This window comes from Pantherophis guttatus, chromosome 9, assembly GCF_059756535.1.
Source record: "Pantherophis guttatus breed Tessera chromosome 9, ASM5975653v1, whole genome shotgun sequence".
In the NCBI taxonomy this organism is placed as follows: domain Eukaryota; kingdom Metazoa; phylum Chordata; class Lepidosauria; order Squamata; family Colubridae; genus Pantherophis; species Pantherophis guttatus.
In genome coordinates, this window is record NC_142071.1 from 11,387,562 (window position 1) to 11,399,290 (window position 11,729).

The 11,729-nt window shown below is 38.9% G+C and overlaps 1 protein-coding gene across 1 annotated transcript; it reads left to right on the top strand.

Moving 5' to 3' along the window:
• Nucleotides 1-1,986: 1,986 nt before the first annotated feature.
• Nucleotides 1,987-9,946, top strand: LOC117676957 (nucleoplasmin-like). Its single transcript, XM_034436801.3, has 6 exons — nt 1,987-2,047; nt 2,569-2,651; nt 4,303-4,422; nt 5,319-5,412; nt 8,188-8,297; nt 9,808-9,946. The coding sequence occupies exons 1-6, from the start codon at nt 1,987-1,989 to the stop codon at nt 9,832-9,834; spliced, it is 495 nt and encodes a 164-aa protein (XP_034292692.2). The 3' UTR covers nt 9,835-9,946.
• Nucleotides 9,947-11,729: the final 1,783 nt, after the last annotated feature.

The following is an 11,729-nucleotide window of genomic DNA, read 5'->3' on the forward strand; positions in this document are numbered from 1 at the left end:
GCACTGAAAAAGTGCCATGACCATTTTTCACACTTATGACCATTGCAGCATCCCCAGGGTCACATGATTGGCATTTGGATGCTTGACAACCGACTCACATTTATGACGGTTGCAGTGTCACAGAGTTATTTGATCCCCTTTTGTGACCTCCTGACAAGCAAAGTCAGGGATTCACTTAACAAATGTGAGAAAAGTCATAAAACGGGGCAAATTCACATAACAAATTTCTCACTTAACAGCATACATTTTGGGCTCAATCTTGGTCATAAGTTGAAGACTACTTTTTTTTTTTTAATTTGATTTATATGCCGCCCTTCTCCGGAGACTCAGGGCGGTTTACAATGCGTTAAGCAATACCCTTCATACTTTTGTATATTTTATACAAAGTCAGCTTATTGCCCCCACAAACTGGGTCCTCATTTCACCTACCTTAGAAAGGATGGAAGGCTGAGTCAACCTTGAGCCTTGGAGAGATTCGAACCCTGCAGTAATTGCAGGCAGCTGGTCTTAATAACCAGCTTAATAACAGGGTGCCTTAAACCCCTGTACTACCAAGGCTCTTTTGTAGTACTACTTGTAGTATGAATAGGTAACAAACCAATTCTTAAATGAATGAACTGGATTGGTTCTGCACAACTTTGTCTTCTAGAAAACCAAAGTTAAAACTGAAGGTGGTCAGCATTTTGTCTGACTGCAGCTACTAATCAACTGTAAATAGTTGTAAAAAGCCTTACAATAGGCTTTTAAGGTATACACTACTTTTAAGGTAGCAAATGCAAGTATTTAGTTTCTACTCCTCTGGTGATGAGGTCTGCTTATAAATTAACAAGCAAGTAAGCAAAACATCTAGATTCAAAGTGGTAGAGACAAAGGCTGGATTCATACCGATATAATCTGGTTTGCTGATTTTGGTTTAGAAACCATTTGAATCCATTCACTGTGGTAGCAGAGAACAGTTTCTACTTTAATCCAATATGATGAATGCACCTGTGAATGGCTTATGTATGAACCAGGTTAAATGAACCATGGCTCATTGCCTACAGATGACTTTCCTTCACCCAAGCTTTCCAATTTCACAAAAGAAATGAAGCAACTACATACTGGGTCTTTAATTGCCAGCTCTCAGCCAGTGTTGCAGATTTGCAATTACAACTTGCCAGTTGCTGGCCAAGAATCATTGGGTAGCTATTAGGCAGTAACAGGAAGGGTCAGCACTCAGTTTCACACCACAAAACTAAACCAAAAGTAAATTGCAAAAACACTTACCTGCTTTCCCTCGGTGGCATATCTCCTGCCAAGTCAATTCTGTATAATAATCCCTTTACAGAGCCATGCCATCCACCCCCAGGGGGAGGCTGGTGAGCCAGACATTCTCTCTAGCAGCTGCAGAAACTATCCTAGGAAAGTCCACTTTTGAACAACATAACCTGTTTGCAAATAGAAGTTGGCAATGGCATTAATGGACCACCAGGGGGCTCTGCACCCTTTGAAAGTGGACTGGAATTTACATCTGATAATGTTTTGAGTGGAGTGTGTGAAGCAGATATGATAATGCAGCTATTATTCTGCAAGAAAAATAAGCAGCCCTGAAAATGGAATAAATCTGCATAAGACATTGGAAATACGTGCTACAGATATGCAAAGTAATGTTGCTCTGATGAGACCCTCTCTCTTCCGGGTGCCCCAGGTGAGAGTCCGTCTAGTAGGGCTTTTGAGCAAGCCTGGGACCTACTTTACTCAAGCCTCAAAGTATTTTGAAGAGGCGCTTCAATCAAAGTCTTCACAGCTCTGTACATGCTGTCATTTACCCAAAAGAGCTTGGGGAATGAATAGTGCAAAGGTTTCTAACATTAATCAACCTGTTTCCCTCCAGATATGTTGGGACTTCCTTAAATTCTCCTGGAATTCTGGAGTTATCATATTCTGATATTTTCAGATCTTCTCCTTCTCCTCCTTGACATCTTATTCCAGATTTACCTAAACAAGATGACCTCACTTTCCTCAAATTCATCTTCTGCTGAAGGAAATCATGTGTCTCTCTTGTGGGGTAAGACGTGTTGGCAGCTAGTAGCTTTTTAAAAAATGAATTGAGATTTTTGGTAGCCAAATTAGACTGGTCAAATCCCTTCCTCAGTAGTATCCATTTGGAGCATCTCTGATCATCTCAGGTTACACTTTAGATGTAATTTCTCACCTCTTTTTTTCTCCCCAAAGAGATAACGTAGATTGAATAATTTCATGATATATCATATCCCCCTTTGGCAATTTACTGAAGTGTAAGAATTCTGAAGGACTGCAGAATGTTGGGGAGAGATTGTACAATTACTGGCCTCAGTCATCTCTTAACTAAGATGGGTGGCAAAACTCCCTCTCTCAAAAAGTAATTTTTCCCCTCTTCGTTTTTGGGAAGGGGGAAGAGACAGGGAGAATCCATCAGATTGAGTAAAAAAACTCAGGAAAACATGCAAAATACATTTGTAGCTTATCCCAGATAAATATATCTTGTGGTAAATGTTATCCTTTTCTATTTTTCTATTTTCTGTATGGTTTAATGATGTCTCTGTATAGGTTGTGAATTGAATCACACCACCCGGAGATGCGTAGTGAAAGAAGATGATGACTTATTAGAACACTTGGTATACTTGAGGACGGTAAGTTCAATAGGAGAGAATCTCCGTGGATCATGGTTGAACTTGGTGCTCACTGAGCTTGGAAATTTGCCTGCAACCATTTCATTACCTGATTAGGTCAGGGGTCAGCAACCTGCAGCTCTGGAGCCGCATGTGGCTCTTTCACCCCTGTGCTGCGGCTCCCTGACACTCAAAATATGCGTCACAACCGCCAATGTGCAACACCCGCCGGCACGAGATTTATTGAGCTTTTCAACCCCTGGTAGGCCAACCATGGATAAATCCAAGAAAAGAAAAGTTTCAGAAGGAAACAGAATGTTTAATTCAACTACATATGCTAGTTCTGTGGCCGCTCAAGAAATAGTCCGGCACAGGAAGGACTTTGTGGCTCCCGGTGTTTTCTTTTCTGTGGGAAAGGGGTCCAAATGGCTCTTTGAGTGTTTAAGGTTGGACTAAGTAATGTCATCAATGCTAGTGAGTGTGGGATCAGATAAACCCCCAAATGGCCTGAAGAACTCTCAGGAAGTGTGCTAAGACCAGATGACTGCAAATAAATATGAGCCTTCCAACTCCCCCCACCTCCTGTCAGAACTATTACCTTCATAGCCCCCCCATCCTGTCAAAAACAGAGAAGCTTCTTGGATGTCTATGGAGATTCTCAGTCATCCAGATCATGGTTGTCCCAAAGATGCTTTTTGAAAAGAACTGAAAAAGCTGCTTGGATGAGAAGAGAAAGGACTTCAAGGAAAAATAAAAGTTTTTGAAAAAGCACTTTTGGGACAGCTAGGACTTGGATGACTGAGAATCTACCCAGACATTTAGTGACTGTGGGTTTTTTCCCTGTTTATACAGGTAGTCCTCAACGTACAACCACAATTAAGTCCAAAATTTATATTACTAAATGAGAAATTTGTTAAGTGAGTTTTGCCCCATTTTACGACTTTTCTCACTAGTACAGTTGTTAAGTGAATCACTGCAGTTCTTAAATTAGTAATGTGGTTGTTAAATGAATCTTTGCTTGTCAGAAGGTTACAAAAGGGATCTCATGACTCCGGGACACTGCAACGGTCATAAATGTGAGTCAGTTGTCAAGCATCCAAATGTAAATCACATGACCATGGGGATGCTGCAATGGTCGTAAGTGTGAAAAATGGTCATAAGTCACTTTTTTCAGTGCCATTGTAACTTTGAACAATCACGAAATGAATTGTTGTAAGTTGAGAACTACCTGTGTGCAGATAATAAAACAGTTGCAACCAAACAACTAAGCTTGGAGAGCATCAAGATTTCCAACAATAACTTTCCAACATTATTGCAACCTCTAGACATAATTCTTCACATTTTTCTGGAAAGTATTCCTTTTCATAAACTAATGATGGGGAATACGTGTCCTTCTAGATTTTCATAGATACCAATTCCTACCCTCCCCAGTCAACATAGCCAAATGCCAAAAATGATGGGGGCTGGAGTCCAATGTTTGTGGGGGCTCCCACAGTGCCTTAAACAATGCTTCTGTTTTTGAAAATGCTCCCCGTTCTACATACTCTGAAGAATGGTAGACAGTGACGTTCAGGAAGGTTTGTGAAGGCTTCAGTGCAGCCCTGTATGAAGTTCTGTAAAAGCTGCTATATAAATACTCAGAAAGGGCTGTTTTTTGTTTCTTACCATCAAGGTGTCCCTGGGGGAAGATGCTGATGATGAGACTCATGTGGTGGCTGTCGAATCTAGAAACATGGCCAGTGTTCCCGAGCCAGTACCCATTGTATCATTGAAACATTCTGTCTTGCCAATGGTAATGCATAGGGGAATGCAGGAGGGGGTGTGTGTTATGCTATTTTAAATTTATATTAAATGACTTGTGCTATTTTATTTTAATTTAATTTATATCTGTGCATACTTCACAAATGGTTCAGAAGTCTTCCTAACTAACAATTTGGACAATCTTTGGAGAGGTAGTTTTCTAGGCACTCATATCTTAAAGTGCATTAGGGAGCTATCAACTAGGCAACATCTGATGAAAAGTTATTTGGACATGTCATGCCAGGTGTATTTGGACAGCTTGTAGTGTAGTGTAGGGTAGGGTAGTGTGTGCAATGCACAAGAATAGAATAGAATAGAATAGAATAGAATAGAATAGAATAGAATAGAATAGAATAGAATAGAATAGAATGGAATGGAATGGAATGGAATGGAATGGAACGGAACGGAACGGGACGGGACGGGACGGGACGGGACGGGACGGGACGGGACGGGACGGGACGGGACGGGACGGGACAGGACAGGACAGGACAGGACAGGACAGGACAGGACAGGACAGGACAGGACAGGACAGGACAGGACAGGACTAGGACTAGGACTAGGACTAGGACTAGGACTAGGACTAGGACTAGGACTAGGACTAGGACTAGGACTAGATGCCGTGGCATGGCATGGTATGGCATAGAATAGAACAAAATGGAATGGAATAGAAAATAGAACAGAATACAGCAGAACAGTTTATTGACAAAGTGTGATTGGACACACAAGGAATTTATCTCTGGTGCAGAAGCTCTCAGTGTACATACAAACAACAATATAATATAATCAATGTACATATAAACATACAATATATTCATCAGCATCCTACATATATTGTAGGGGAATGATAAGAGCAGCATTCTGAAACATGGCATCTGTTTTTTATAACAGGTGTGTCTTGATGGCTTTGAATTGCTCCCCCCGGTTTCTTTTATCCTAAAATCAGGAATGGGTCCAGTATATCTCAACGGGCAGCACCTGATTTGTAAGTAGAAGCCATGTCTCTTAAGTGCATGTATGAGAAGAGACTGGGAAGTAGTGAGTAGATAATTAGATCAGGAGATGTGACCTAGAGTCTGTATGTAGAAATTCATTTGTCAAACCACCAGGAGATGTAGATGAATTAATCTGTATACCTAGATAACAACCAAGAAGTAATAAGTTTTCTTATTTCATGTAAAAATATACAAAGTATGGGGAGAATATGTTTGTATCTCCAGAGAGTATATGTAGCAGCAGCTAAAACACCATGACAGCTAATCCATCCAATTTTTGTTGTCAATGAATTATTGCTCAATGCAACATTGCCAACAGCTGCATACAGCTTCCAAATTCCAATGTAGGAAAGGAATGGGAAAACTAAGTATGATTGACATAATTAATATATGAATCTAAGATGGCTTTTTAAGACCATGCATATCAACCTTCCCCAACCTGATGCCCCTCAAGTGGAACAAACCCCTAATCCCATCATCACAAGAAAGATTATTGATGTTTTGGTCTAGTCACAAAATTGGGAAAGGATGATATGTATTTTGTGATGGGTTATTAACTATAATTGTGTTGTGAAATAGCACTATCTAGATGTTTGCTTTCTTTTTAAAAAAGAAATCAAAGGTTTATGGTGGGGGAGAGATGATCAATTGAAGCGATAGACAGGAGAAGGGGTGTCTAATCTTTTCCAAAGTTTGGGCTTTTTTAAAAAAAATAAAAAAACCTCTTTGTAAGCTGCTTCATCATCCTAACTGCAACAGACAAATATAGGCATGCCAAATTTATGAGTATGAAAAGAATGGTTAAACACCCCTTATGTGGTCTAATTTGTTCAGCTAACAGGGCTTTGAGGAGCTGTGGGGGGGGATCATTATTTAACTTATTTTCCTGCAGGCATCTATTGCTTTTTCCCCCTCCCTTCTGCAGGGAAGTGTAATGTTTTATTCTTTATCCAGTTTATGAACCATTTTTAAACTTCCTATTCAAAGCAGGAAATAGCTAAACCAACAATCAACAAGATATTGACACTTAATGTCTTTTCTTGCTAAAGAAAGTGACACGATCAGAGCTTGAGTTGTTAAATGTTAACAGCTGTACAAACTGTAATATTTAAGAGGATCAAAAATTTTAACATTTTACAAGCAAATAATACTCACACATGAGTGCTTTATAAAATCATACTATATAGAAATCAATATCCTTTCTCGTCTTCAACTGGTTTCAATTTATATGTTAATATTTCTAACTGTACTTAGATCCCCATTTTAGATAATTCCATGATTTTGTTCTTTTCGGCTAATTATAAAAACACATTAATAGTACCTTTTCACATTGGTATAGATAGAAGAACAAGTCAGGTATCTTTATACAGTCTTAACAATAAAGCAAAATATACTTTCATTTTTTATCTGAAATTTTTAGTTTATTCAAAGAAGATTAAAATACAAAATGCCAAAATATTTTTAAAAAGAAAAAGAAGAAAAAGACACACAACAAAGAAAACAATTTAAAAAGTGCCTTAAAAAGAAAAAAAGACTAACTCTCTTGCATTTTAATATATGAATTTACTTTATTTAATATTTATTAAATTTATTTAATATTTGGTCAACTGGAAATATTGCTAGGTAAAGACAGACGATGTATTAAAAATAGAATAAAAGGGATTAAAAACAGTATTGAAGCTACTATGGTATTGAGAGATCTTGCTATGAGGAATGAAACCAAGAGTGGATTAGAAAGGCATCCTGAACAACCCTTTACATGTGAATACAAAATAAATAGTTTGAAATTAAAATTCATGAACCTTGATACTCCTACACAGATTTACTCTTGGGCTTCAGTGTCTAAAGTCTGGGACTACACCTATGAAGCAGAACCCAATGAAACCTACTGAGGCACAGCAAACCTGATTCAAAGTAATTTGGCCAATAACTACAAGCTTCGGCTTGCCTCCAGAAGTTGTAGGTGCTCCAACTGGAGGTTTTTAAGAAGATATTGGATAACCATTTATTAGGGGCCTGGAGGCTAAAACATATGCAGAACGATTGCAGGAATTGGGTATGTCTAGTCTAGCTAAAGGAAGGGTTGGGGGTGACATGATAGCAGTGTTCCAATATTTGAGGAGCTGCCACAAAGAAGAGTAGTCAACCTATTTTCCAAAGCACCAAAAGGCAAGACAAGAAAAAATGGATGGCAACTAATCAAGGAAAGAAGCAACTTAGAACCAAGGAGCACTTTCCTAACAGTGAGAACAATTAACCAATGGAACAGCTTGCCTTCAGAAGTTATGGGTTCTCCATCACTGGAGGCTTTTAAGAAGAGACTAGACAGCCATTTCTCTGGAATTGCATAGGGTTTCCTGCTTCAGCAGAGGATTGGATTAGAAAACCTCCAAGGTCCCTTCCAACTCAGTTTTTCTGTTATCCTCTGTTTTCCTCCCAGCATTAAAAAAACACCCCAGCTTTAGCTGCCTTTGTGACATCACATGCTGCTCTGGCTTCCATTCTGCTGCTTCTGTCCATGGGTTCATTTTAACTGTCACAGAACTCTTGTTGGTGCTGAGGACGGTGGCTGAGCTAACGGTGATCAAAGGAAGGTTTACCAGCTGCCTCCTTAAGTGCACTGCTAGGCACACAGCTTTCAGACGTCTCTTGCTGGTGGTCCAGAACGTTTTTGGGTGCTAAGGGAAAGGAGGGGATGCTCTTCAAAAGGGCCCAGTGGTGGTGGATGTTATGTTTAGTACTGCCTTGTAATTCTCTCCTGCAAGTGGAAGATGACACCGACTATGAGCCGACAGATGAGGACATTCCAGATGATGTCGATGTTGATGAGGACAGCTTTGATGAAGAAGAAATACCAAGTCCGGAGATGCCAGCTGTGAGTTAGATCAATTTTATGGATGAAGGGTTTCCATAGTCGGGGTGGATGGATTGATAAAATTCAGTTGTGCTAAGTTTCTTACTTTTCCAGACTTTTCTACCATCTTAAAAAAAAATCTAAAATTTATCCACCTGTATGGTTGCATTCCTTAACTTACAACAGTTTGTTTAGTGAACATTCAAAGTTTCAATAGCACTGAAAAAAATGACTCTATGACTTTTCCAGCATCCCCAACATCATGTGATCAAAATTCAGAAGTTTGGCAACTGGTTCATATTTATGACCGCTGCTGTGTCCCAAGTCATCTGGGTTAGTAACTTATCAACTGCAGTGATTCACTTAACCACTGAGGCAAGAAAGGTTGTAAAATGGGACAAAATTCACTTAACATATGTCTCACTTAATAAGAAATTTTGGGCTCAATTGTGGTCATAAGTTAAGGAGTACTTGTATTTAAGATAAGTAGTTATGTATACATTTTCTAAATAAATAAATTCTATTCCTTTGATTCTATTAATATTTACGTCCTGATGCTTAATTGCTCTCCATTTACATAAAGAGCTCATCACCACAATCTCTCTAATTGGCTTTAGGATGCTATTGAGTTCAAAGATTGTAAACTATAATAATGTCATTGTAAACAGCAAGATAGGAGATCTTACAGACTGATTACTAATCAGGAGACAGAAAACGTGCATGTAATTCCCCATATGCTAGTTGAAAGGAAAGAACAGAAGTTTGTGTCTGTCCTAGACAATATGGTGACCACAGAACTCACAAGCTTCCCTGTTTCTTCTGGCTTCAGTTTGTTTGTTTGCTTGTTTTTGTTAAACATATGTTTACAGTTAAAAATAATAGTGAAGCTAGCTTGTTAAGAAATAATGAATCAGTGTTCTGCATCCTCCTTATTTCCAAGAAGGTCTCTAGATGTTGTATAAGTTCCACAGGCTTTCTTAATAAATAAAACCAGCGGGTGGTTTTCAATAGCATTGCCAAAGTGTTCACCCGCTTAGGAAAAAAACCAAGATTAGTAGATTTGGTCCCACTTGTTTAGAATGCAACCTAGGGGAGATGGGGCAATGTAATATAAACATGGATAAGCCATGTTCACCATAGCAATTATTCTATGACCAAGGAAACAAATTCTCAAGACTAGTTCTTCAAATTCCAGATTTCCCTCTGGTAGAGCGTGATTTTTCCTTGGCTGCCTTCTTTGAGATGGAAAAGGAAGGTTCTTTGTACAGACCATGAAGTTCCATTTGGACATAGGCAACATCCTAACTGAGAAGCCAGTTTGATGTAGAAGCCAGTGTTATAGCATCAGGCTAGAATCTGGGATGCTGTGAGTTCTAGTCCTGATTTATTTATTTTTATATTGCCTTTATTATTTTTATCAATAACTCAAGGCATCAAAGATGCCTAATTATCCATCCTCCTCCTGTTTTCTTCAAAGCAACAATCCTGTGATGTGAGTTGTATGAGTGATCTTTGGATTTCTTCTCCATAGGAAGAGACATCGAATCAAATTTCCTAGCTGCAGCAAGTATTATCTGAAGGAGACCTGCCAAAGAATCGAGTTGGGACTGGTTCCTGCCAATGGATTATTCTAAAGAAGCCTGATTAAAAATGTATTGCAGTAAAAGCAATTGTTTGCTTGTGGGTCTACCATGGTCTCCTTTTTGGATGGGTGGTTGGGAAAGGCAGATGCTCAAGATATCACCAGTGACTATTTTTTTTGATAGTGACTCAAGCCAATGTTATTTATCAGATTCAAGCAAGCATGCTATGGAACTGGGTAGCAGTTTTCACTGCCCATATTCATGAACAATAGTGGTGATCATCTAGGTTTAGTGGGGAAGAGGTCTAGGGCCCCACTTGGCAAAAATGGGTAGGACAGTCCTAATCACAGCAGGACATACTCAAGATACAGATAACCAACCTAAATTACTTTCGATTACCTTCTGGGTAAATTGAAGGAAAATGTTTGTAACTGAAATAAAAGGTGTCTTATGTTTTTTTTAAAAAAATGCAGTCCATGACTATATCCTTGTCAATTACCAATGCTCCCACTATGGTATTGGTCTGGAGAGATCCTAAGCTCAGATCTAATATTTGGATAGGGTATATTATATGATATAAGTTAAATAAAGGTTGCTACATTCTCAGGCATGGCTCCTAGAACTCCAGTTGTCCAGCTCATGCAATTGGATAAGAACCACACAGATTTTAGCGTGGTATCTTTAATGCTAGCTAGAGATCAATACACAATATTGGAATCTGTCAGAGAAAACTTCCTGCCTGCCTCCCTCCTTCTGTCCTCTCTTCTTGGAATGAGTGGAAATATTTCTTCCCAGATTTTGTGCCAATAGGATCAAAGTGCCATTTAAGAGAAAAACTGTCAACTAATCTATCTACTACCTCTTTGTTTGTCTATTCTTCCTTCCATTTCTTCCCCAACGTCTTCACCATTTCTCATCCCAAGCTAAGTTTACCCCAGGAATGCACAACCTGAGGTTCTATAGGTACTTAAAAATGGTAATTAAACGTCTTTCACTTAGACCCAAAGGGAATTTTTCCTTTTTATTGTTCCTGGTGGACTACGAACACTGTTGAATTAAAAGCCTAAAGTTATGTTCCCATGTAACCTACTAAATACTTCTAAAAGCATCTCTTTCCTCTTGGCATACCCCAGTGATTGGCATTTAACTGGGTGCTGGCCACCTGATCACGGAGGCAAGAGACAATAATATCTTAGTTTAATTGTGAATAAATAACTAATTCCCAACTAACATTAAATCCATCTGCATTAGCGGCAGTATATTATGAACAGCAAACCGGTTTAGAACATGAGAGTCCTGATAGACCAATGTAATGTAGTGTTCTATATTTTGATTGTGGTAGGGTGTTTGTAGCTTCATTTCTGCTTGCCAATGCTTTGGATAGGGATCACCTGAATTTGTACTACAAAACATCTATTAATTGTGGAAGTTTGTCTGTCATTGGCTAATTATAGGCCTCTTGTAAGCAGGGTGCTAGGTACCGGTAAGTATGTCTCGGATTCCTCCTCCTCAAAATTTGGAGCCAGCAGCTTTGAGAATTTGTGCTGTTGTAATCCCAGTAGCTTCTCAATGTGTCAGTTTTGAAAAAATCACCAGAGGAGATGGAGCCTAAAGACATGTCTTCCAAAATATATGGGCTGGGCTCATACCAGTTGCTGTACCAAAAAGCAATTAAACCATGTTATGGTTGAACACAATTTGTGAACAAGGCCTAAATCTAAAGCTAGTGCAGTGATATATGTGGAATTAGGAGTGTATACATGGTCTCTGGCATTGCCAATCAACCAGATGAGCAAATATATGTTCATTTTTGCAGAATAGCATGACTGATAACCTTCTCTGATGCATTATCTTTTACTTAGTTCAGAAT